This window comes from Platalea leucorodia, assembly GCF_965183815.1.
Source record: "Platalea leucorodia genome assembly, chromosome: 15".
In the NCBI taxonomy this organism is placed as follows: domain Eukaryota; kingdom Metazoa; phylum Chordata; class Aves; order Pelecaniformes; family Threskiornithidae; genus Platalea; species Platalea leucorodia.
Window position 1 is genome coordinate 9,432,263 of NC_138837.1, and position 22,508 is coordinate 9,454,770.

The 22,508-nt window shown below is 45.0% G+C and overlaps 1 protein-coding gene across 1 annotated transcript in view; it reads right to left on the reverse strand.

The window, feature by feature from the left end:
- Window positions 1-22,508, reverse strand: part of PAPPA (pappalysin 1) — a gene marked incomplete at both ends in the record, with an annotated part of 177,410 nt that overhangs the window by 59,532 nt on the left and 95,370 nt on the right. The window contains one exon of the mRNA XM_082327351.1: window positions 11,922-12,118. Within this exon, the coding sequence (XP_082183477.1) occupies window positions 11,922-12,118 (197 nt within the window). The remainder of the gene's footprint in view (window positions 1-11,921; window positions 12,119-22,508) is intronic.

A 22,508-nucleotide genomic window follows, 5' to 3' on the forward strand; every position in this document is an offset into this window, starting at 1 on the left:
TTACAATAAAAATTACAGCGTTCATTTCCAAAGGGAAATTTCCTTGGGTAGAGTTTTGGATGTAACACAGATTCAGAAATGAGTGGGAGATGCAAGGGCTATTTTGCTTTGTCATATAAGTTGGTTTAGTTTCAGGAAAGCGAATAGGAGCAACAGGGATTTCCATTAGATGATGGCCCAGATTGCATGTGTATTCAATGTGTGTTATTAACTTTAGCTTTCTCAAAAAATGCAGTTACTTCACTTCCAAAGAGTCCGTATGAACAATATATTTCAATTTTTAAATCATGCAGACCTGCATTCTTTGAGCTTTCCTTTGAATTTCTGTTATCTCCAGATTCAAAGCAAACTTCATTTAAAACCGGTGAGTTCAAATCAAAATCACATAAAACCATAAACTTCACATGGTGTACCTGAAAAAACTGTAAATCAGTTCTGACTGGCCCTATCCCAAACCCACATCGGCTTTGACATCCAGCCAGGTGTAATCAAAATATCTAGGATGCTAGCTGGACCTGTGGAAAAAACAATATGGAGTTTTGATTTTACAACAAAAGCCTAACCAGATGATTTTTGCATGGTTCAAAGGATCACCCCAAAGACCTCAGCTGAGCCGCGGTCAGAAACTACAGAAAAAGAGTGAGAAAAAAAAGAAATAACTGTGCTAATGGGTTTTAATAATCAATTCAACTTTTGCACAAGCCCACAAGTAAACACCAGCATTTGGAGCTCATGAGTGCAATTTGTCTGTGCCGCTGCTTCTTTTGCCATTCAGCAATGCACCCGGAAAGGATGCAAAAGCGAGCGATAGCTCCAAGTGCACAGCCGCACAGAATACAGTCTCCTATGAAGCACATGAAAGTGTGCCATGTGCTCCTGTTTATTCACATCAGAGGTTTGCTATTTCTTCAACACAGCAGCAGGACATAAAGATGCTGCTCTTAAACTACTGCATCTTCCACCCCAGCACTGCCAGGATCTCACCTAGAAGGCATAATTCTTAGAATTAGCCCTAAATTGCATTCTGCTATTACATTCAAATTCACAAATACGTCTACCAGTAGAAATAGCAGCCAAATGCAACCCACTAAACAGACAGCATAAAGAAAGAGCACCCAAACAAGACCTTATACCTTTAGTTTTTCAAACATCAGCCTCATTAAAGCTAAAAGACATTTTCAATCCACGGCAAAAGCTCCTGTCTACAACTTCCACATTGCTGCTCACAAAAGTCTGAAGGCATTATAGACTGATAAGTGCTTTAACAGACTATATATCCATCCACTGGAGAGCGAGGTTAAACAAATACAGTAGCCAGAACATTATTGTTGGCTGCACACTCAGGTTCCCGAACTGCCTCTCTCTAACTTGAACCAGCTAGGTCCACTACAGCAAAGCTTGCGTATAACTGCGGGCCAAGGCTGGCCGTGGGGGTGCGGCAGCAAAGCAAAACAATCCCATCCCATAAGCTTTTACCACTGATGAGTAGAGCAAAAGCTTTTTTTTTTTCCCCCCCCCTTTGACTACAGTGCTTCATTTGGGAGCAGCTGGCATCAGAAAATCAACTGTCAAAGGCAGAATGTGCATCACGCTTTAGGAGGATCTTAAATATAGTTTTACTATTATATTAGTGGATCTGACTCACTGGATTCATTGTAGTTTTGCTGGTTTGGCACTCCTGCAGGGCAAAGCAGGATTGGGCTTGGTAACATCCCCTCCTTCCTTCCCAAAGCTGGTCCTATAAATTTGCTTGGACAAAGAAAGCACACAGCTAGTTAGAGAAAGCCCAAAAGCAACAACAACAAATCCCTAAAGAGCTTCAGCTCGATGAGGAGTTCTCCATCAGAATAACACACTGGCTGAGGTGGACAGAGATGCTTAGAAACACTTGGGCAATATTTCTGATAGGAAGAGAGACAAATAGGAAAAAAATTAAGACACATCTTTTTCAACTAGTAAGGAGGAAAAAACTGCAACGCTTTCATTTCCAGCACGGTAGGAGTGGACCATGAATATCCCCATACCTGACCCCACCTCCCCTGAACCGCCCCAAGTGCACATGGGGCACAGGAGCAGCTTCCAAATGTGCGACAGCGCAGGTGCTACCACGAGCCCTGAAGATTGCTCGCTAAGCTTCGCCTGTGGCTGAAGCAAACAGCCGTGCAGTGGTTAATGTCAGCTCTGACCACATGATCACATTCAGGAAAGGTCAAAAGAGTGATTTTTAATTTAAAAACATCTGTGTGTTTAAAGAACAAAACTTTCTCATGTGCAGAAAACCAGGGGTTTCCAGCACTTTTATTTCCAGAGTTGAAGTCATGCTTTTCAGCTTTGTTCAGGGTTATGGACCATATAAACACACTGTGTAAACCACACACAACCTCATCACACAGTGTTTCCACGTGCCAGGACAATTGGGGGTGCAAACCTCTCTCCCTGGCTCCTTTTCCCTCTCCAAGCTGCTCAGCTTCCCACACCGCACTCCCAGCGAGCCAGCCAGACACCCAGTTGTCCTTCCCTATATGAAGACGTACACATGCCTCTAATCCTAAGGGTGTAAGTCTGCTCTGGGCTGTCAACAGGCCTTAACTGGATACAGTCAGCGAGATGATACATTGGGAAGAGGCCCTGAATTAAATAGTGAGAGGGAAGGCTGCGACGGGGCTCCCAGGGAGTGCGGCAGCGGGGCACGGAGGAGAGCTACCACGTGCCGTCCGGGGGAGCCGACTACGGTTACACCTCAGCAATCAAACCCTTGCGGTTTCCCATCCAACTACTCAGCCCTACATCAGCACGAATTAATTAAGATCAAACCGTGTGGCTCGTTTTTCTTAATACGTGAAGGCACGGCTTGTGGTATGCAAATCAGAAGGTTCCCCCTTGCTTCACCGGGCTTTTCCCACTGAAACCGCAGGGTAACGAAACTGCCGCCACGTGAACAAATTCCCCTGAATGAGTTGGCCCATCCAGGGAGAGTCCGTAGAGCAGCAGCCAGTTGCTTCCTCCAGCCCATGCACATCTACACTCAAGCCAAGATTTGGCTGCAGGTGTCTGGGGAAGCCCATCACCTCCCTCCAGCCTCAGAACAGCCCTGGTTGATCTGATAAACGTCCAACCCCAACAAATTAAACCAAAAGACCGCTTGGAGCATTTCATCCTTGATATCTCAGGCTAGTAGGAGAGTTCACAGAAACTCCCAGCTGCTCCCCAAAGAAGTTACCGTGCGGACTGAATTATGAGCATCGTCTGTGGGAGGAAGCTCATGGTTTCTTCAGCCTCACTGCCTCCCAGGAGCAGGCTCCGGGAGGACAGACTGGGAGCACAGGGAATGGAGGAAATCATGGCTGCTCGGTCTCGGCCTTTCCCACCAGAAACAACCACTGGGACACAGTTAAATTTCCACAGAGTGAGGCTTGCCTTTTCCAGTAGGTAAGGGTCACAGTGTAAACACAGTGCAGTGCACCAGGAACAGATCTGCTCTGCTAGAAGGGCAGATTTTTCAAAGATATTTGGATGGAGAAAGGTGGAAAGAAGGTCATCTCTACCCTGTGCTTCAGCTTCCCCTCTCTGAAAAGAGAATTGTCTTCTCGGAGAGTGATGATGCAAGGGCTAATTACCAAAAAATGGGGAAATAAGATCCACTGCCCAAAGCGCTAAGCATAAGGATTTTGGCCCAATGACCAAAATGGCTAAGCAGAACTTGATGTTCTCCTGAAATGAGGGGTTCTCCCAGTGAGTAGGTACATGCACAGACAGATAATAGCACTGATCATGCACATAACCATCTCCTGGCACGCATTAAAGTTTGCAGCTGGACCCTGAGGCTACGGTGGAAACCCAGGCCCCGGGGGAGGCTCCTGCTGATAGCAGGGGGAGCTGGGCCCACTTACCAGATGGATGAATCATGTCCTCTTATCAGATTCACCACTGAAATGACCTCAGAGGAAACAGTGATCCTCCAACTTTACAGGCAGTATTTCCAAAAATGAGCATGGATTTGGGGTTCCTCAACAGTTATGGCTCCAACTAAGGCAGCACGATTCAGGACAGATTTAAAGCAGCTCAAGAGTTTATCCAAATGGTCCCCAGTTTTGTTTTTTTCCTTTTTAAAGCAGATAGATACTTATTTGCAGGTGGGGACAGAGGGATTGACTTGAGCGACCTTCAGGACAGTGCTGGGTAAGCACCATCCTCCAAAAACCATGCCTTTTAGAGACATCTCAAGATGAACACCCTAAAATTCATTGGCATTCAAAATACGAGGTCTCTTATGACAATGTGGGCTAAAATGCCTACAGTTCTCCGAACAAGTAGTGCAGACAATCCTTCATTTAAAAGAAAAAATAAATTCTCTGCTCCTGGCATGAGAAAGTTTACTTTCAGGCTTAAAGAAATGATCGTGTGGTTTTGGGGATGGCATTCCGTTCTGCTGAAGAATAGCACCCTGCCTGCCTGTATATCTGTGGCTTTGTAGCTACATTACAATCCTGGAGAGCTCTGTTTACATATTTTACATGTTTTCTTATGCAGAACATGAAACCAAATTACATAGTAAAGGCCATTATGGCTTCGCTCTTGCACCCTTTTCCATCCTCTCCTTCCGATCACTTGTTTTAATTCTATCCAAAATAATCGACTGGGTATTTTTAACTGCACTTGATTGACTGGCAATAGTTCAGGCAGGTTTATTCACTGTTGCGCAGGGAAATCATGCAAAAGCTGGTGAAGCTACATGCCAGGGGGGTAGGGAGAAGACGGCCAGGGCGGGGGTGGGATGAGAAATGCCGAGGACCCTTCATGCATGAACAAAGCAGACGTGTCGATGCATTTATGCAAAATCATTCTGCTCTGAATGGAGAGGGACCCAAGACAAACAACCCGGATGGGATGCAGGAGAGCTATCCCACGCTTACGGCTGGACATGCTCTGCATCTAAAGGCTTGTGAGCAGCAACAGCAGACGGAGGGACTGGCAGGTTGAGGGGCAAGGGCCGAGGAGGGGGGTCTGCTTTCAGAAGAGTGCATGCTAACGAGCACCGCCGCTGTCGTGGGGTCCGGCTTTCCAGCTCGCTGATGCCAGGGGGGTCCAAGCTGTTTTCTTTTATCACGTATAATCTGGGTAGGTGGCTGCATGTACAGCAGATATAATCATAAAATGGTAAGTTACTTCCTAAAGAAGCACATAATCCTTATTATTATCCAAGACAATATTCCTTTCTTGCCTTTCTTCTCGCCTCTAGCAACAACAAATGGCATGGAATTCTGCTCTCATTTCGTTAGTGGTAAATGTCTCCTGGTCCTAGGAAGACAGGACCAATTTCCGGCACCTGAGGATTTTTGGTTTGACCTTCATCTCTGAAAAGGTCAGATTGAACCTCTCTGAGAGTACTGATGGCTGCTTTGCTCTCTGCATCATCCTTTGTTTCTTTTATCTATTTTCTGTACAGTACACAAAGGGAACACAGTGTACCAGCCCCTGGTACTCACTGTTCTGTTTCCCTTAGATGACTTGCATATGTGCTCTTGAAAAATTATTCTAAAAACTAAGGGGGGAGGGGAGTGGAAAGAAAAAAATATCCCTTGAGTGTTTGGCAAAATTGCTTGGAATCTCCTCTGACATCTTATTGTGTTCTCTCTGTCCTCCCCTTGCAGAAATCAGCCAGAGGCTACGACATCAGCCATGGGGTCTGCTGGTTTGCTACTGCCAGGAGCAGAGGAGCACTGGAAGATGTGGGGATGGAGGGGTGAGAGGGAGGGAATCACTGGCTGTCCTAGCAGGGAGCAGGCAGCCAGGTGATGGGCAGCATCCCCTTTTCTCCAGCCAGCTCTGGATCGACTTTAAGGGTAACGCTCTTTCTCAGCCACCTCTCTGCAGCTGAGTCTTTTTCAAGCCAGCCTACCTAGAAATTCCATTTCTCATTTTATTTTGCTTCAGAGACCTCCCCAGAACACTGAGATCATTCCTGAGCAGGAGCCACGGCACTGATGTTAGCACACATCTTCGTAGCATCCCTCACCTTGGTGTGGGCCCTTCGCATGGACCGCCTCCTCCAACAAGGCAAAGCAGCAATGTGAATGTGGCTGACAGAGCTAAAATGAAGATTAATGGCCCCAGACCCCTTCCAGGTCTCTGCTCCCAGACAGCGACTCTCAGCAGGCCCTGAACAGTTTTCTTTTTATCCAAGATATGAACATTTCCCTTTCAACAAGTCCTGAAGTTCCTAGACCTGGGGAGGTCTAGGCTCCACAATGCCCAGTGCCTGCAACATCTCTGAAGGATATTGAGGTTTAATCCTCAAACAGTAGCTTTACCTTTCTGTGCTCCAGTTTCCACCTCTACTAAATGGAACAGAAACCAAGCAGTATGGCTGTGATAAGGCTTAATTAATCCCTGTACATTGAAAAAATATGAAAAATATCATCATTTAAGCCAAGGATGAAGCATTCCAGCCTGAATTTGCCTGATGGTCAGGGCCAGGCTCGTGATGCAACTCTCCAGTCTTCAGGCAAAAGACCAAACTGGCTGGTCTGCAGTATCCAGGGGAAGGCTGAAATAAAGATGAAGTTTTGGACCCACTTGAACTAACTTTAGACTTGGAGACTCTGTAACCTAAGCTGGAGCCTTTTGGTGGATCAGCCAATACTGGAAATGAGCTCAGATGCATACAGCAAACCTACATTCCTCTTGCGACAGCCTGTGCACAGTGTCCAGTTCATCTATTTCCAGAACTGGTCTCTGATCACTTATGGTTCCTCTATTAATGGTTCTTCTTAGTGGGATTCTGCCCTCATCCTCCAGAGATTAGTGGTTCAAAGCCTGGCTCAGCTATAAATAACAAAGACATTTGCAAAGCAAATCATCTTATTAAAACTGGGGATTTTTTTATCCCTCCAACCACAACAAAACTCTTACCGTTGAAGAGCAACAGGATTTGGCTGTGAATTGGCAAGTTCAAAAAGGGCCACTTGCAGAGCCGACAGACAGACACCCTCCCTCTTCTCCGCAAGATCACCCCAAAGGAAAGGAATGGCTTCTCCATTAAAAGTTGCAGGTTTCCTCTCTTCCCACTCCTGTTCAAGATTACGCTATCTGTTGGCTTTGCTGGATCTTTGGGGAATTATCTTCAGCGTTATATTTATTAGACAGAATAAAACTGTGTGGCAGAGAGCTTCATCATCTTTCTCTTCAATTTTGTTACAGTATTTTCTTACCACTCTTGGAGCCCTTGCTCTACCATGTTATTTCTTTTAGTATTCAGAGTATTTTTGTGCTTCTGTCTTCTCCTCTTGTGGGCAATTTCAGACATACTGCAATTCTAGACATCTTTGTGCTGCTGGTGGAAGAATAGGTTTGTTGCAGTGAGTCTGGATGAGCGCAATTGTGGGAACTGTAATAGGGGCAGGAGGGGGCCTCTGTTTGTGGGAAAGATGTAATAAGAATCCTCTTCCACAACTTCTTACTCCATAGCAGCCCCTGTGGGGTACCCGGAGGAGAACAGGGTGTGTTCATCAGTCTGGGAACGAAAACGAATCCCGGGATCTGTCTGTGCCCAGCAGCCTCAGGAAAGAGTCCCCTTTCAGTTAACTATGCCTCAGCTGTGCGGCTTTTTTTCCGTACAGGGGAAAACCAGGCTCGGCCAATGGCATAGGGAGAAAAAAAAATTATGTGTATATATATTCATGGTTAGTTGGTCTAAACAACTTCTGCAAAACTGGAAAGAAATGCAATGAAAGACATAGCTATGGGGGGACTGGCCCTCTAAATCGCCAATGCACACACAAGCTTCCAAGTCCTGAGCATGCATAGCCATGACAGGAGTAACGAGTTTAACAATAAGCCACCTAAAGATCCTTTAGTCCCTTCTTATAATTGTCTATTATAAAGGCCCAAAGGGAAACTGCAGAGGAATCAGTTCTCCAAAAGCAGGAGTGCCACCAGCAAGAGGAAAGGAGAAACAGCATCTCCAGCCTCCCATGGTTGGTCTGCATCCATCTGCCTCTGCTCCTCTTGCACAAGCCACGGAGCAATCCTCCCAAAACAGGCCTGTCAGAGGCTTCCTCCAAAGGCACATCTGTATAGAAAAGACACTTTAGCAAAATATCCGAATCCTTCATGAGGAGAAAAATATCCAATGAGGAGAAAAATATCTGAATCCTTCTAGAGTACAACCTACTCTAGAAAGAGAGACTAACATATAAGCTAATGCACTCAACTCACTGAAAACTGTGGCAAAACAAAATTGGTGTGCAATGAGAGCACGGAGATTGAGTAGACTCAGGTCAGTGCAAGACCCTCATTTCTTGAACCCTACAGGACAACCAACCTTTCACAGTGACCTAATCCACACTGCATCTGCCTGCTTAACAACCCTCACCAATGCAGTTTCACCAGTGATGATAAAACAGGGATTGTCTGGGCAGGCCATGAGTTGGCTTTTTAAACTCAGGCGTTGTCAAGCCCAGGTGTGCTTAACCTGGTGTCAGGAGGCCATGTCCTGCCCCCTCCTGCTGGTAACAAGGAGGTTGACCCTGGCTGGGTACAAACTGGTAGGGAAATAAGTCCCTGGGGACTTCCAAGACAGAAAAAAATTGCAGCTATTCACAAAACAGATCAGCCGAAGCACCCTTTGTCTTGTCTGTTTATGCCTACTGGATCTGTCCTTCAGCTAGTATAAATCTGCCCAGCGCTGCTGCTTTTTTGTAGTCTTTGCCAGCATACACCAGCTGATGACTTAATGCTAGCATCAATGATTGTTAGCACAAGAAAGGCCCCAAGAAATAAACTGTGCTGTAGAAAACCCCACACAACCAGTACATCAACACCGATAATATTTCACACACAGCGGATGGCAAGGAGAGGCTGTTTACAAACTCACAGCAAGAGCAGTAGGGAAAAGAGCAGCCCAAGAGTGTGCAAAGCCTTTGCTGCTGAATTCCTCCTGCAGTCAACGACAGGTACTGAGCAGCGTCTGCTTCAAGATCTGCGGAGGACGCCAGATTAGAAATCAAACTGTAAAAATACCCTGCATCAGTGCTCGCATTTCTGTGCTGGTGCAATGTTGCTGACTGGTCCTCTTTGGCTCTAAATATGATGCTGTCAGTACTGAGAATATTTCTTAATCAGCACTGAAGAGTGGCTGCCAGGAAAGTAGAAGTGGCTGTCTATCAGTCTTGCTTCTGCAGAAAGAGCGATTGTTTAAAGGGGGGGCTGTTTGACCTTTCCATTTTTCAAATGTGTATCTCTTCGCCAAGACTGTGTCATTCTTTGTAAGGATTTTGTTGTTCAAAACAAACCTTACACTGTGAACTTTTTTTTTTTCTCACTTAGTATGTTGCCATTCAGCAGCCTCATACTAACAAGTAAGGAACCAGCATGTAAGATCCATCTCAAAATAATAAGCAAGTGCGGGCACCCTATTTCTAAGGAATAACCAACTCTGCAGAAACGGGCAATGCCTCAGGTGAACGGAGAAAAACAGGTGTGGGGTGGTCAGTCTGCAGAAGCAACCCTACAATAACAAGCAAGTGAGCTCCGGCTTGTGCTCATAAACAATCCTCCAACAGTAAACAAGTGCACGCAGGCAGATATTGCTGAGAAATACCACAATAACAAACCCACCTGCGATGCCTACTCCTCAGAAACAGCCTAGGCAAAACTATGACAGTCATGCAGAGAAAGGGGTGTTGAGATATCTAAGGATGAGAAACATTTTAAATCACGAAGGACATGCTTAAAATACTTTAAAGCACCTCGAGAGCGCTGGGGCAATTACGAGAAACAGGGATGGCTAACAAACACGCAACTTATGTATTCTGTATATTGCTGTGCACTCTACTCAAACCTATCTTTCATGGCATTCTTGATGAGAAGCCAACAGAAATGCCACTCCGATTAATCAGGAAACTACCCAGCAACAACACGAAAAGTTTGCACAACACCAGCAAGCACACAACCTACTCTGAAAGATATCTGGGTGAGGAAAGGTGCTCCTTTCATCAATACAAAAAACCCCTAAGGCTCAATGCTTGTGCAGATAATGAAGCCAAACTTGTTTACACACCAGTGATCATTACATGCAGTGATTAGAAGAGATCTTAGGTTAATTTTCATCTCTGCTAGCTAACAGACTGATGACCTGCTGCCCCACCTAACCTCTCCGGAGTGACAAGTCAGGTGCTTTCACAAGCCAACGAGGCTGTCTTGTTCCTGGGGAAAACAAAGACTTTCTCAACATATATGATTAAAAAGGTCAATGAACCCCATGCACTTAAACTGGTGTAATAGGACCAGCTGAGCTAAAGCAAAAATTCCTTTTGCTGGAAGTAAATAGCACACTGTTATCTCCCCAGGGGCCAGGCAATAACAGGAGGCATGTTCCCATTCACTCTGCCAGTATGTGATATGCTAGTGCTCTGCCTATAGATACCACAGCTTTTTTTTTTTTCCTTTTTTTTTTTTTTTTTAACAAGGCTGTGACAACTTAATCTCATCTGGGTACAACAAACACGCCTGAGTTGTGGCTACACAGCAGGGCTTTCTGTTGTGTATGCGCGCGGTGGTGGTTTTTCCACCACAGGACCATATGTTACCTACTGCATGGTGTGGCTGTGTTTCTACCAGTGCATCAGGAGAAAATCAGGGCAGCTCTCCATAGTGGCTGCAGGGGGACAGAGTGCCTGGGGACATCCACATAAAGCAGCACCTGAACTGGAGACAGTGGGCTTTGGACTGTACTACGGCACAGGGAGCTTGAACAAGAAGTTACGAAGGCACTGGTAGGGGCCAGAGGAAAGTTCCTTTTACAGTGTGAAATAATAAATGAGACCATGACAAAAAGGCAGTATTGGGCTTGGGATTCTGTCTTGGTACTATGCCAGCTAACCACACTTTGTGCATTTAAAACTGACCTGGTCATTAATTTGTTACAGACTTGTGCAATGTGAACAAGGCCAAGTCTCTTGGATAAAGATGTTTTCTCTTGCAAGCCAACTGGAAATGCTTAGCGTTTACTATTCACAGAGAAATCTGCTTGTCATATCTGTGACACGGCATTCCTCTCTGCACTGCCCACTCAAGACACCTCCCAGATAATTAGACTGTAAGAACAACTTCGCTGCATCAAACCAAAAGTCCTCCTAATCCACTGCTCTGTCTCTAGCAAGGGACAACGGTGGATGCTGAAGGAGGAATATATGAAGCAGCTCTTATATGATGACCCTTTCCCTGCTGTAACCTCTAAAAAACCAACAATATGCAATGGGGGCTTTCCTGAGTCAGGTTGCATCTGGACAGTTGCATCTGCATTGTGTACAGCTCTGTTTTTCAGGCATTAATCTAATGTCTTTTTGAACTCATTTGAATCTAATTCTCTCAGGGAGACAAAAGGTAAAGTTATAGTAACTGGAGCTATTTATGTTACAAAAGAGACATGTAAGAAGGGGGTTAAAGCTAATGAATGGCTTTGGGAATGGACAGGACCTTTCTCAGAATAGAACAATAGGGTGCTTTTATGAAACTGGGAGACAGAAAACACAAAACTATTAAAAAAGAAAGAACGCTCTTTTGTATTATTCAGCATTAGCCTTCAGAACTCATCGCCACAAGATAGTACCCTGTGCTAGCTGCAGAGAGCACGTCTAGTCTTTTAGGTGATGATAGTTAGCCGAGGTGACTCCTACGCAGCTTATTGAATCAAGCAGGCCACAACTTCGGCCAGTTTTTGGTTGGATGATTGGAACTGAATTTCAACTCATCAGTATTAATCGGGCTCAGAAAGAGGGAAACTGCTGTCAGGGGCCTTCCGTGGTGAAACAGCAAGTTAACAGGCAGGAGTAACATCACACACAAATGCTGACCATCTAGCTACACTGATGAATGTTGCTCCTTGCTGGACTTCACTTTTCAGGACAGGTTTTCCTTACCTGGGTTGCTGCTGGCTGACCAATGACCACCCATCCTGGACACTGCTGGTCACTGTGATGTGAGACGGAGACGTTGGAAGCCCACTGATCGAGGAAGCCTTTGGGAGTGTAAACACCACAGTCTTTGATGCTTGTCATTTGCTCAAATTCCTCGCATACTCCATCACCATCGTGGAAATAGCACCTGCTGGGTTCATCTGCCAGGAGAAAGCAGAGAAGAGTAATCACAAAGGACTGGCTACACGTCTGCAATCTAGTTGCTAGGACCTGATAACATCAGTGGTCGTGTATCTGCTGGATCAGGTCACTGGGAAGTGAAAGCATTGGTCGCTTCTAGGTAACAGCAAGGTGATTTTTGAAAAGCCAAGCAACAATAGTCAACGTTTGTATTGGGCAGTTCCCCCAAGATAGTTCCTAATGTAAGGGGTTTTCTGCTTATTTTCATCTATCTCCATTTAAAAGGATGGAGACAGAAGAAAGCAGAGATAGACAATACATAGAAAGACGCTGCGGGTGTTGGCATAAATTCCACCAACTTGGATGGAAAAATGCCAACAGAGGGTCTGGTCTACAATGTTTCCCTTCTTGGTTTTAAAAGATATCTGCAGAACAACAACAACAGCAGCAACTGTGAATTTAGGGATGGCAAAAACTGCCAAGTTCACAGTGATAGTGACCAAAGGGCCAAACAGATCTGTTTATCCAAAGAGCAGATACAGTATACATAGTGTGAGGATAAGCTTGCCACATAGACACACAGCTTCAACCAATGTGACTCAGATTTGACCTGAAAGGATCAAAAGCAGCAGGAGACTTTATTATCCTTGTCCATTTATTCTGTGGCTTTTCTAATGAGACTGCCAACAAAGATGCCAAATTTTTGAGGTTGTTTCTGTAACACTGGCCCATTAAAAACTGAACTGAGATCCATCTACTCTTTTCAAACAGACTGCATAGCAATAATGACTTTCAGTCATTAGAGTACTCTGTGAAATGGAAACCTTTGACCTGTTGGTATCCTATTTTGTATTGTATTATCATTGTCAGTCCCCAGAGGTATCCAGTTCTGACAGCCTGTTGTATTTTTGTCTGGCAAATAAGCCTGCTGAAAAACCGGTAGGAAATTAGCCAGAGCCGCTAGCTGGACTGATGGAAATGATCCCTAAGGAGAGTCCTGTCGGTAGCATTGGACTATCTTGAGCTAGGTGTCAGAAAATCCAACGGCTGCTCAATTTTGAGCTACTTCCAAACTACTAAATCCCCTGTTTATTTTTCCTCCTAGTTTACACAGTGAAATACCATCATGAGCCAGAAAAAAATCAGTTTATTGCAATTCAATTATTTAATGACTTTCACTCCTTTTCCCCTCCCTTCCTCCCAATCCCCCGTGCAAAATTCCAGGTCCTTAAGAGAGTGTGAGTTTGATAGAACAGAGAAGTCTATCAGGGAAGAATGTCATTATGGTTTCATTTCATCATGACCTCTGCGGCCAACTTGTGTACGTGGATAAGTGTGGGGAACTGTGTATTTGCTGGGCCAGTACTTCGAGCTGGCGAAAAGGAGCCAGCACGAATCTGGAAGCTGTTCAGCTGTATGAGTGCAGCTCTGCATCTGAGCGAATATTCCCAGGGTGGCCAAACGTCTTGACCCTACATGTCACATCTTAAAATCTTCATATGGCTGGGAGCCACCAAACATATACCACACACCTCGAAGAGCTGGGAGGAGGAGTGCTTGGGAGAGGCTTCACAGACAAAAGATGACAATGGCTCCCTGGGGTGCCCCATTACTCCACCGTGGGAGGGGGCTAGGGTGGATGTGCAGATGGGCCTTAAGGCAACCCAGCAGTGCTGGCCCCAGTGGCCCAGCTGCCTTGCCTCCTCCCACGGCCAGATTGCCCAACAGCCCTGATGCCAGCAGGGCCCTGCTACTCTTTGTCTGGTATGACCCAGCTGGGAACATGTGCTTGAACTGCTCATGAACCCTGTGTGCCCTGAGAGTCCCAGTTTGGACATCCCTGTAACATACCTTCTTTCTCTGCAGGGTTTATTAACGCTGGCACAGTGCTACACCAGTGTGGCTCATTCATCCCAGGGAGAGACACGCTGTGTGTCTGGCCAGCTCAAGGGAGGGGCAGAGCAAGCATGTAACTTGTGATGGCCATGGAGATAAATTTTTGGTTCCCTCACCTTATCCTTCTGCATCTCTTGTTCTGCTCCTCTCTGCAGAGACGTATCAAAGCGTAGGCCAGGTCTCTGCTGTACCCAAGAACAGTAGGATAAAGCCAAGCAGCTCACCCGCCTCAGAGCACTATGTCCCAGTTTGAGTGAGAGTCACAGCAGAAATCTCTGAGAAATATTCAGCCCTGGAAAGACTGTGGTCAGCAATCAAAAATCCTCAAAAACAAATCCCGAACATATGAAATGTGTGTTTTTGGAAAAAGAGTTTCTTTTTGTCATTTTATGAAAAGGGGCTTATTTCTGTAAAAAGGAAAAAAAAGAAAGGAAAATACCTACCATATTAAAAAGACCCAGCCTTCAGCCTATAAACATATGCACAGTCAGATACACACTTACAGTGAAACACCGGCACCCACGTGCATCCTGCTACACACCCACACTGACAGAAACATTGACACACAAACACATGTATGCTCTCTTTACACATCCCCAATGCAGCCACCCCACTGATGCAAACACATACCCAGAAACTCACAGCCTAATTTTAGGCATATGCGTTTAGGCAGTGTTTCCCTGGCCTTCCTGAAGCACTGACTTATTTTCACGACAGGCACTGAAGTAAGCACAGCATTTATATAGCAACATACTCCTGCACTGGCTCCGAACGTTCCCTCCTAATGCGATGATAAACGTAATGGGTTTTTGATAAGATCATATGTTTGGGATAAAAGAATACTCAAGACTTACTCCAATCCAATGACTTAATTCATACTCACATGGATGGGAAGGCAGCCTTTGAATAGCTGTGATCCAGGCCAGTGTGTGATCCTAACAGAGGCTAATTTGTTCCTGATTATGCTTAAGACCCCAATAAATCTGTCTGCTCGGAGTCTGCAAAACCCGAGGGAGGAACCGAATGGAGAGACTGAGATGTCTGAATTAAATGGAGACTGCCTAAATGATTAACAAAGTCTAACTGAACTGCACTGTCATAAGTGCTTCCACCGTGCTGGTCCTGGAGAGTCATGGCACCCTGCCCTCCACCGCAGCACGGGTTCACTGGCTGGATGACACCTTGCACAAAGGCTGAGAGATTAGGTACCCGCTCACTTTTGTGTGCTTTGAAAAATGATGGGGGAAAGTGGCTTTACAACCCTAGCTTTCTTTAAAGGAAGATCTGTAAGTCCTACTACTGACACACCATCCTGAAGTGTGCAATGCCATGCTTTGAGGGGAGCGTTGGTGAGAAGAGGGGAAAACTTTTCCTGCCCCCTGCGACTGAGTGATGGCAAAAAGGGGGACTTTTTTGAATCCTTCACAGACACTGGTGAGGGGACTGACGAGGGCATCAAACTATGACAGCCCGGTGTGGTACATCACTGGGCGGGCTGCCACAAAGAAGCAGAGGGTCTTCCTTCCTCAGGTATTGAGCACCAGCTCTGACTTCTGATTCTTACTGCGGTCCTGGATGCTCGGTAGGTTACACATTAGGCTTTACATTTTCATGAGCAAAGTGAAGAACGACCAGATTGTTTCTTCCTACGATTGCCCTCACAAAATAAAAACTAACAGGCTTCTTCCCTTTCCACAGTGGTGTGAACACAGCTCTGTTAAATCCGTAGAGTCCTACAGGCTCAAAGCCGGGGAGGGCAGTGTCAGGAGTCGTATATTTCTAGGAAGGAGTAGCTAACATCTTTATTTCCATAATGGTGCAAAATGCCTTTTCTGTTCTCTTCTCAACTACTGTGACATGAAATGCATCCAGGGCCTTGGTAATATGAGCTAATTTTTGTCTCCACAAAGGTCTATAGGGTCCCAAGATCTGGTGAAGGTCATAGTGATGTATTGGTCACGCATGGCCTGCATCATGGACTACGTTCATCAACACCGTGGACTTACCACTTCAAAGTTGAATCTGATTTGAAGGAGATACAGAGGAAGGGAACATGAAGGAAATCTGATTTGTCTTCAAGGAAAAATGACTTCAAAAACTTAAAAAGGAGTTGCCTGGAAATGCAGCTTAAATCTAGTAGAGTAAAATGTCTGCAGGCATAGTACCTGGCAGCAGGAGAGAGCGTCTCTGGGGGATTGACAACAGATGCTGAAGGATCCTGAGCTGAACTCGTGGAACATACATTCATTCAGGCAGCCCAAACTCCTTTTCCGTGACAAAGTTCTTACTGAAGGCATAAAAATGTTGGGGACAAACCAAAGTCCCTCTCTTGCCCTTGCTGTGGGAAAAGGCAGTCTCTGGTTCAGCAAAGATTTCTGTGACATCTGGGAATCCCTGAATGCTCCATGGCAGCCATCAGCCTGCAGAAGGGGGATCTGTTAGGGAAACAGATTGTCAAGACCTGGCCTGCTTACTGTTGCAGTTAGGCTTCAACATCCAGAACGATCATAGGACTCTTCTGTGTTGCACCAGAAAATGATGCAAACTCCATTTCTCCTTGCTTCGTAAGCTGTGAAAGCGCAGTTGCAAACGGCAGCCTTTTGTATTGAACTACAAACTCCTCCTCTAAGGTTCAGAAGTGAAAGGATGCACAAGGTAAGGCAGAGGATTTAGAGAGCACCTGGGAAGTGCCTATCAGACCAGGCCTGGATTAACAGGTAACTCCCCATCCCAGTCACCTGTTAAAGCAAGGCTAGAAAACCACCAGCGAAATAAATGAAGTCTGATGGCGATCAGGAAGCAGACATGCAGGATATACACTTATCTGTGATAGGCAGCCTTCCAGCTCATTTAAAAAAAAAAAAAAAAAAAAAAAAAAGAGATAAAGAGATCCAATTCCTAGCACAGGGCACATCCTCCAACGAGGCTTTTAATGTCCAAGCTGCATGGTCAAAGTGCTGGGGACAGACGCTCGGGGCGGCTTCCTGTTTTCAGCTAGAACGCAGTGATTGGCATCAGCATAGTCTTCTTTTGTGCAATAACTAGTATTTTTTTAAAAGGCCAGACAAAAAAAAAAAAGGAGTATTTTTAAGCTCAGCTGTTTACTTAGGGATGTTTCCAACTATAACAAGCCTCATACCACATAACTATTTGTCCGAGGAAAAAAAAAAAAAAAAGAAAAAAAGGGGGGACAAAAATGCAGAAGCATTGTCTCAGAGTAACAAATTCTTGGAACAGATAGAGCTTCGCATTTTAACCCCTGAAAGGTCTGTCCAGAGGCGTGCAGGCCTTTTCAGACACAGCAAGGGCCAAATCACAGGCTCACCTAAGTCAGCAACTTCTGCAGAAGCATGATTTTACCACCGTGTCACTTAATCGGCATCTCCAGCACTGGTGTTTATATTCACAGATGAGAAGAAATGTATCCAGAGGTTTCTATCACAAAAGGAGAAATAATTCCACTGCAGATCACATGAACTCAGTGGCTGAGCAATCGCAGAACCTGCTCCATTTATTTCTATGGGAGTTTCACCTTTGGCTTCAGTGGGAAGAGAGTGAATAACATGGCCTGCTTCCAGGATATCTGCTAATCTCTTCTTTAATATTGAAGAAGGCAGAGACAGAGATATTTCCTGCTACAGTAAAATATTCGAGAGTTATTTTCCTTCCTGGATATTCTGATTTGAAAAGAGGAAAGCCATTACACAGAGCTTGGGCAGACCTTTCCGAATACGGTTGCATATCAATAAATAGTGACGTTTTCCTTCAATGAAGTAAAACAGACACCTTGGAACTGAAGGCAACGCGGGTGTTGCAGTCTATTGCAGAACATCCAGGGGCCTTGCAGGAGGCTTTTTTCCATACAATATGACAATCGTGTCTGAGCATCTCCTGAACCGAGCAGGTGGGCATAATATATTTGCAGAGCACAACTCCCTGGTAATTCAGCTGCTTCGTGGAAATACATTCCTGGGCTTGTTCTTTGTCTGGCGTGACTCGGCTCATCGGTATGATATAGCGGTCGGAGCACAATAATTATGCAATTGATCTGCGTGCTGCAGACAGATACAATTACAACTCCCTCACAGAGCCCGGCATTGAAATTTGATATTTCACCTCCAAGAACACGAGCCTTTGTCACTTCAGCGAAAGGATATTTTCCATTGCTGGCAGTGGTAGTAACACCTTATCTGCTCTGTGGCTAGCCAACAGGAGCCAACGTGGCCTTCCCCCAACCCTGGGCTACCAGGCATGCTATAAAAGCACTATAACATGCGTCCTCTTCCCACCTAATCTCGTTTCCCACCCTGGGTGGTTGGATAAATCAGAAAAGCAGTGCTGAGAATATTTCAGTATTTCCTCAGACTTACACAGATTTATTAGCTAAACTTGGAGACTGTTTGACTGAAAGTCTTGAGGCTTCTGTCACACAAGGCAGCAACTGCTATGACCACGAGAAGGCTGGCCAGCATGGTGCTTCTCGACACCTGGCCCACTTGCTTGGGAGGCTGGGAAGCAGCCCAAAAGAAAAAACCCAGTGGTGCCATTCACCAAGGAAAACAACTGCTTGTTTGTGCATGTGGTTGGATGTTATTGCAAGGGAAGGTCTTGTGCTCAGCATCATCCTCTAAGCACAGCAAGTTGCTGTTGAGTCACAGAGGTTGCTCTAAGGAGGGAAGTATGACCAGCTGTGGAAGCCCCTCTGATCCATGGAGAGTAATGCATGAGGGATGCAACAAGCAAAGGAGTAATTCTTCTGTTGGCCTCTCATTGTAGCTGTGTCCTAAAAACCAAAGCTGGATTGAGCTGGGCTGGAGTCACTGGCCTAGGGAAAAATGCAGGCAAATACCACACCAGCCCACATTCTCCCCCACAAAAAAGCATCTGTCCTTTGTATTTTGCTGCCTGAGATGCCTGCTCTCTCTGCTCTGTGGCTCAGCTGGCCCTGCTACGATTGCACTATTAATGACGACAGTCTGAAAAACACTTTAAGAGACTTTATGATGATGCTGTGATTACTAACTTGCCAAATGAGTGCTTAGACATTTTAGAACATGTAGCCACATTCCCATGAGCTGCAGGAAACAGTCAGCTTCGAAGTATTTGCCTTAAGCTGGAGGATTCACATAAATATCATCTGAATAGCCCTGGTCAGTAAATTCATTGCTATTTGCTATGAAATTCTGCTATAGAACCTCAGCTTCTTTATGGACAGCAATACTCTTTCCCAAGCTCCTTGGTCAGTGCTTTAGTCTTGTTGATACCCTGTGAGATGCCGAGTTTCTCTTGCAAGGTGGCTCAGTTTCTCCCATGCTGTTGTTCTACTGAAAGCCCTCGGCGGGGTCAGCCAAGGCCTATTTAATGTTTGTGAAAGAAGGCGAAATCACCATTAGCTGCTGTGTGGGGCCGTAGTTTCGGCAGTCAAAGCTGTGTTCCTGTGCAGGGGTATGAGGAAGGGAGGGGGAGAGGATGGGAGCCAGGCGCGCTCTCAAAGCATGCCCACAATGAATATGGATGGTCATCCATCAATTTATTTTAAGCGCATTACTTCTCTGTCAGAAAGGGGAAAAAAGGGAAAAAGGAAGAAAGGAAAGAAAAGACATATAAAATTAGGTTTGTGTCACTCATTTAACACTGCAATTTCCCTAGAGGATTATGCACCAAACAGAGATAGCAAGCTCATGAATATTAATCATTTCCCTGAATGCAATGCAGCCCGCCAAACAATAAGATTAGGGGAAAGTGCTATGCTTAATTTATGGATAATGGGAGAGGTAAAGGATAGAGCTCCCACAAAGGTAAGGCTCACAGCTGGAGGGAGAGGCCTCTGAGGAGGAGAAGGACAGATCCAGATTTGTAAGGTAGCAAAAAAAATTTGAGGCCGAGCAGGAGCAAAAGAAAAGGATGTTTAAGGATCATTGTCAAATTAAAATCATACTTCTCCCCGAACAACCGCTGGCGACTAATGCTTCAAGCATGCCAGAAATCGGTGGTAAATTCAACAGCTAGATATATTTATTTTCTCTCTTCCTCTACTCTGTGCCTTTTCTTTGTATTTTACATCCCTGAGGCCCTGATCCAACAAACCACAGAGACGTGTGTCTAACCTGAAACATTCACGTTCTTCAGCGGGACCACTCACATGTGGAAGTTAGTGGAAGCGCTGCACTGTTTTGCTGTAAAAAGGCTTTAGCAAAGAGTCCCTTATAAGCAAAGGAGATAAAGTGTAGCAATAATAACACCAATAAGATGCGACTGAAAACCCCATAAATTACCAGGCAAACTTAAGGGTAGATAGAAGTTCTGAAGCTACTTCCCAGCTGTGTTTCAATGTGTCTATCAGCCTTTACTCATCTCTTTTCATATTCCTTTCTCTCCCCCTCCCTTCTTTGTTATTGATCTCTGCATCTTTTTTATTATATCCTTCTCTTTCTTCAGCACTGGCAAGCTAAATCAATGCGTAATGCACATCACACTCAACAAAAGGAATGCAAATGAAAGCAGAGCTCTTTTTCAATGTCTGCACATATATCTAGATGCATGTGTACAATGTTGGTGTGTGGGAGAGTGCATACCAAGGACAAGGTGCTCAGCTGCTTGTTTGACACCCATTTCTCAATGGTCCGGTGGGAATGGATCAAGTGCTAAAAAGCTCTGGGTTCCCACAACTGCAAATCGTAACTCTTATGACTGGGGCCTGTTTTACACAGGACACGTCAGCTTGAACTTGGCTGAGATCTGCAGTAATCGCAAAAATCGGTTATCCCGGGAGTAATCAAGAGCAAGGTGAAAGAAAAGCAGCCAAGAGGTAGGAGAGGGGTGCATCAGTCACAGCGGACACAACTTTGATTTGCTTGTCTCCTACAAATCAAAAGGCAAAGCAAAACTTTCCCCATGGGACCAAACTGTGCAGAGGAGATAAAATATGCAAAATCCGCTACGCAAAGGGGAAAAAAAGTAGACATGATAAATTTCAGGATGGGGAAGGGCGAGTGTACCGCAGAACTTAAAAAAGAAGCACTGCCAGATGCTTTAATTAATTAATTAATTAATCTCACTGTCGCACTTCAGCATGTTGCAGGAAGAAAACGCTATTAATCTTATCTGTTTTCTGTTAGTCGGCTTTGTGTTCAGGGAAGGCCAGGACAGCCTGACAGTAAGACCACACAGTTTTCTTCCCTGCCTCCCTCCTTGCTTCCCCCGCGCCCCTCCTACCGTGGCAGAGCAGATTGATCCACTGTTATCTGATTAGAGAGGAAAGGTGGAGGGAAAACAAAACCGAGGGGAAAAAAAAGAGAAGTCTAATTTTATTACAGGCACTAGCGCAAAGTGTCTTGAGAGCCTTGTGCCATTTATTCAAAGGAAAGTTGGACCAATTAAGAAAACCCACAAACCTCATGATCCTAAAAGGCATAGGGAGCAGGAGAGGCAGAGGGACACCTGCAAACAGGCTGCCTCCATCCTTGGAGATATCCAGAATGCAGCTGGACATGACCCTGAGCAACATGCTCCAACTTTGAAGCTGGATCTAACTTTGAAGTTGGCCCTCCTTGGACCAGAGACATCCAGAGACTTCTTTGAACCTAAACTATTCTGTGATTCATGGCTCTAAATCTAAAGCTTGATGGTGTTTCCGGACTCTGTTATATTTCTCTTCTATCAAGTGACGTGACTTGCGTGGTCTCTGCTTTGGAAGGAAGAAGTCCACTTGGGCTTTGCTATCAAAGCTCCTGCTATGGAACCTCCCCAGTGATGCCCCTTCAGCCCTGCCTTTGCAAACAAAATATTTAGTGATTATTTTCAGCCATGTGGGACCCAATCCTGCAGACAATTTGTGACAAGCATTGCATTCACTGTTGCGGTTAGATTTGCTGAAGTCTAAAGAATGCCTTGTGGTAGTTCAGAAACATGCCTGGAAGGAAGCATTTGCAAGATCAAACCCTGAGGCCCCCAATTCAGCAAAGCGTCTGAACATGTGTTTGAGGCTCACTGAATTCTTTGGTGAAGGGGAGTGATTCCCGGGGCTCTAAAGAGCTACATAATACAACAAGAACATCACTGCAAAAATAATACTGTCTGAAATAATTACTTGTTGTCCTACAGGATTATAACATGTGTTAGCCTTGTAAACATGGAAATAAATTACAGTTATTTTTCTGTGCTGCTGAAACAGGGACCCAAGTATTCTGTATTTTCCAAGAAAATACCCTACCTGTCTCAAAGACTTTTGTTTGGCTAAAGACAGAAGATCCAGTCTGATATTAATAGATTGTGGAGAATGCTGAATTTCTGCTCTTTTCAATTATTATTTATTATGTAATATGTACAGCCACTCGCTTCCCCAGCATCTTTATGTTTTCTGGTGAGATTTTAATGCTTGATATTTTAAAACAGAATACAAATCAGCACTGTTCATTTGTCTGAAAGATTAGCCAGCAGTTTCTCTCTAGTTCTTGATGTCCTAATTCATGGTGGTCCAGCATGCATAAAAGCCAACAGGACCTGTTTCACAGG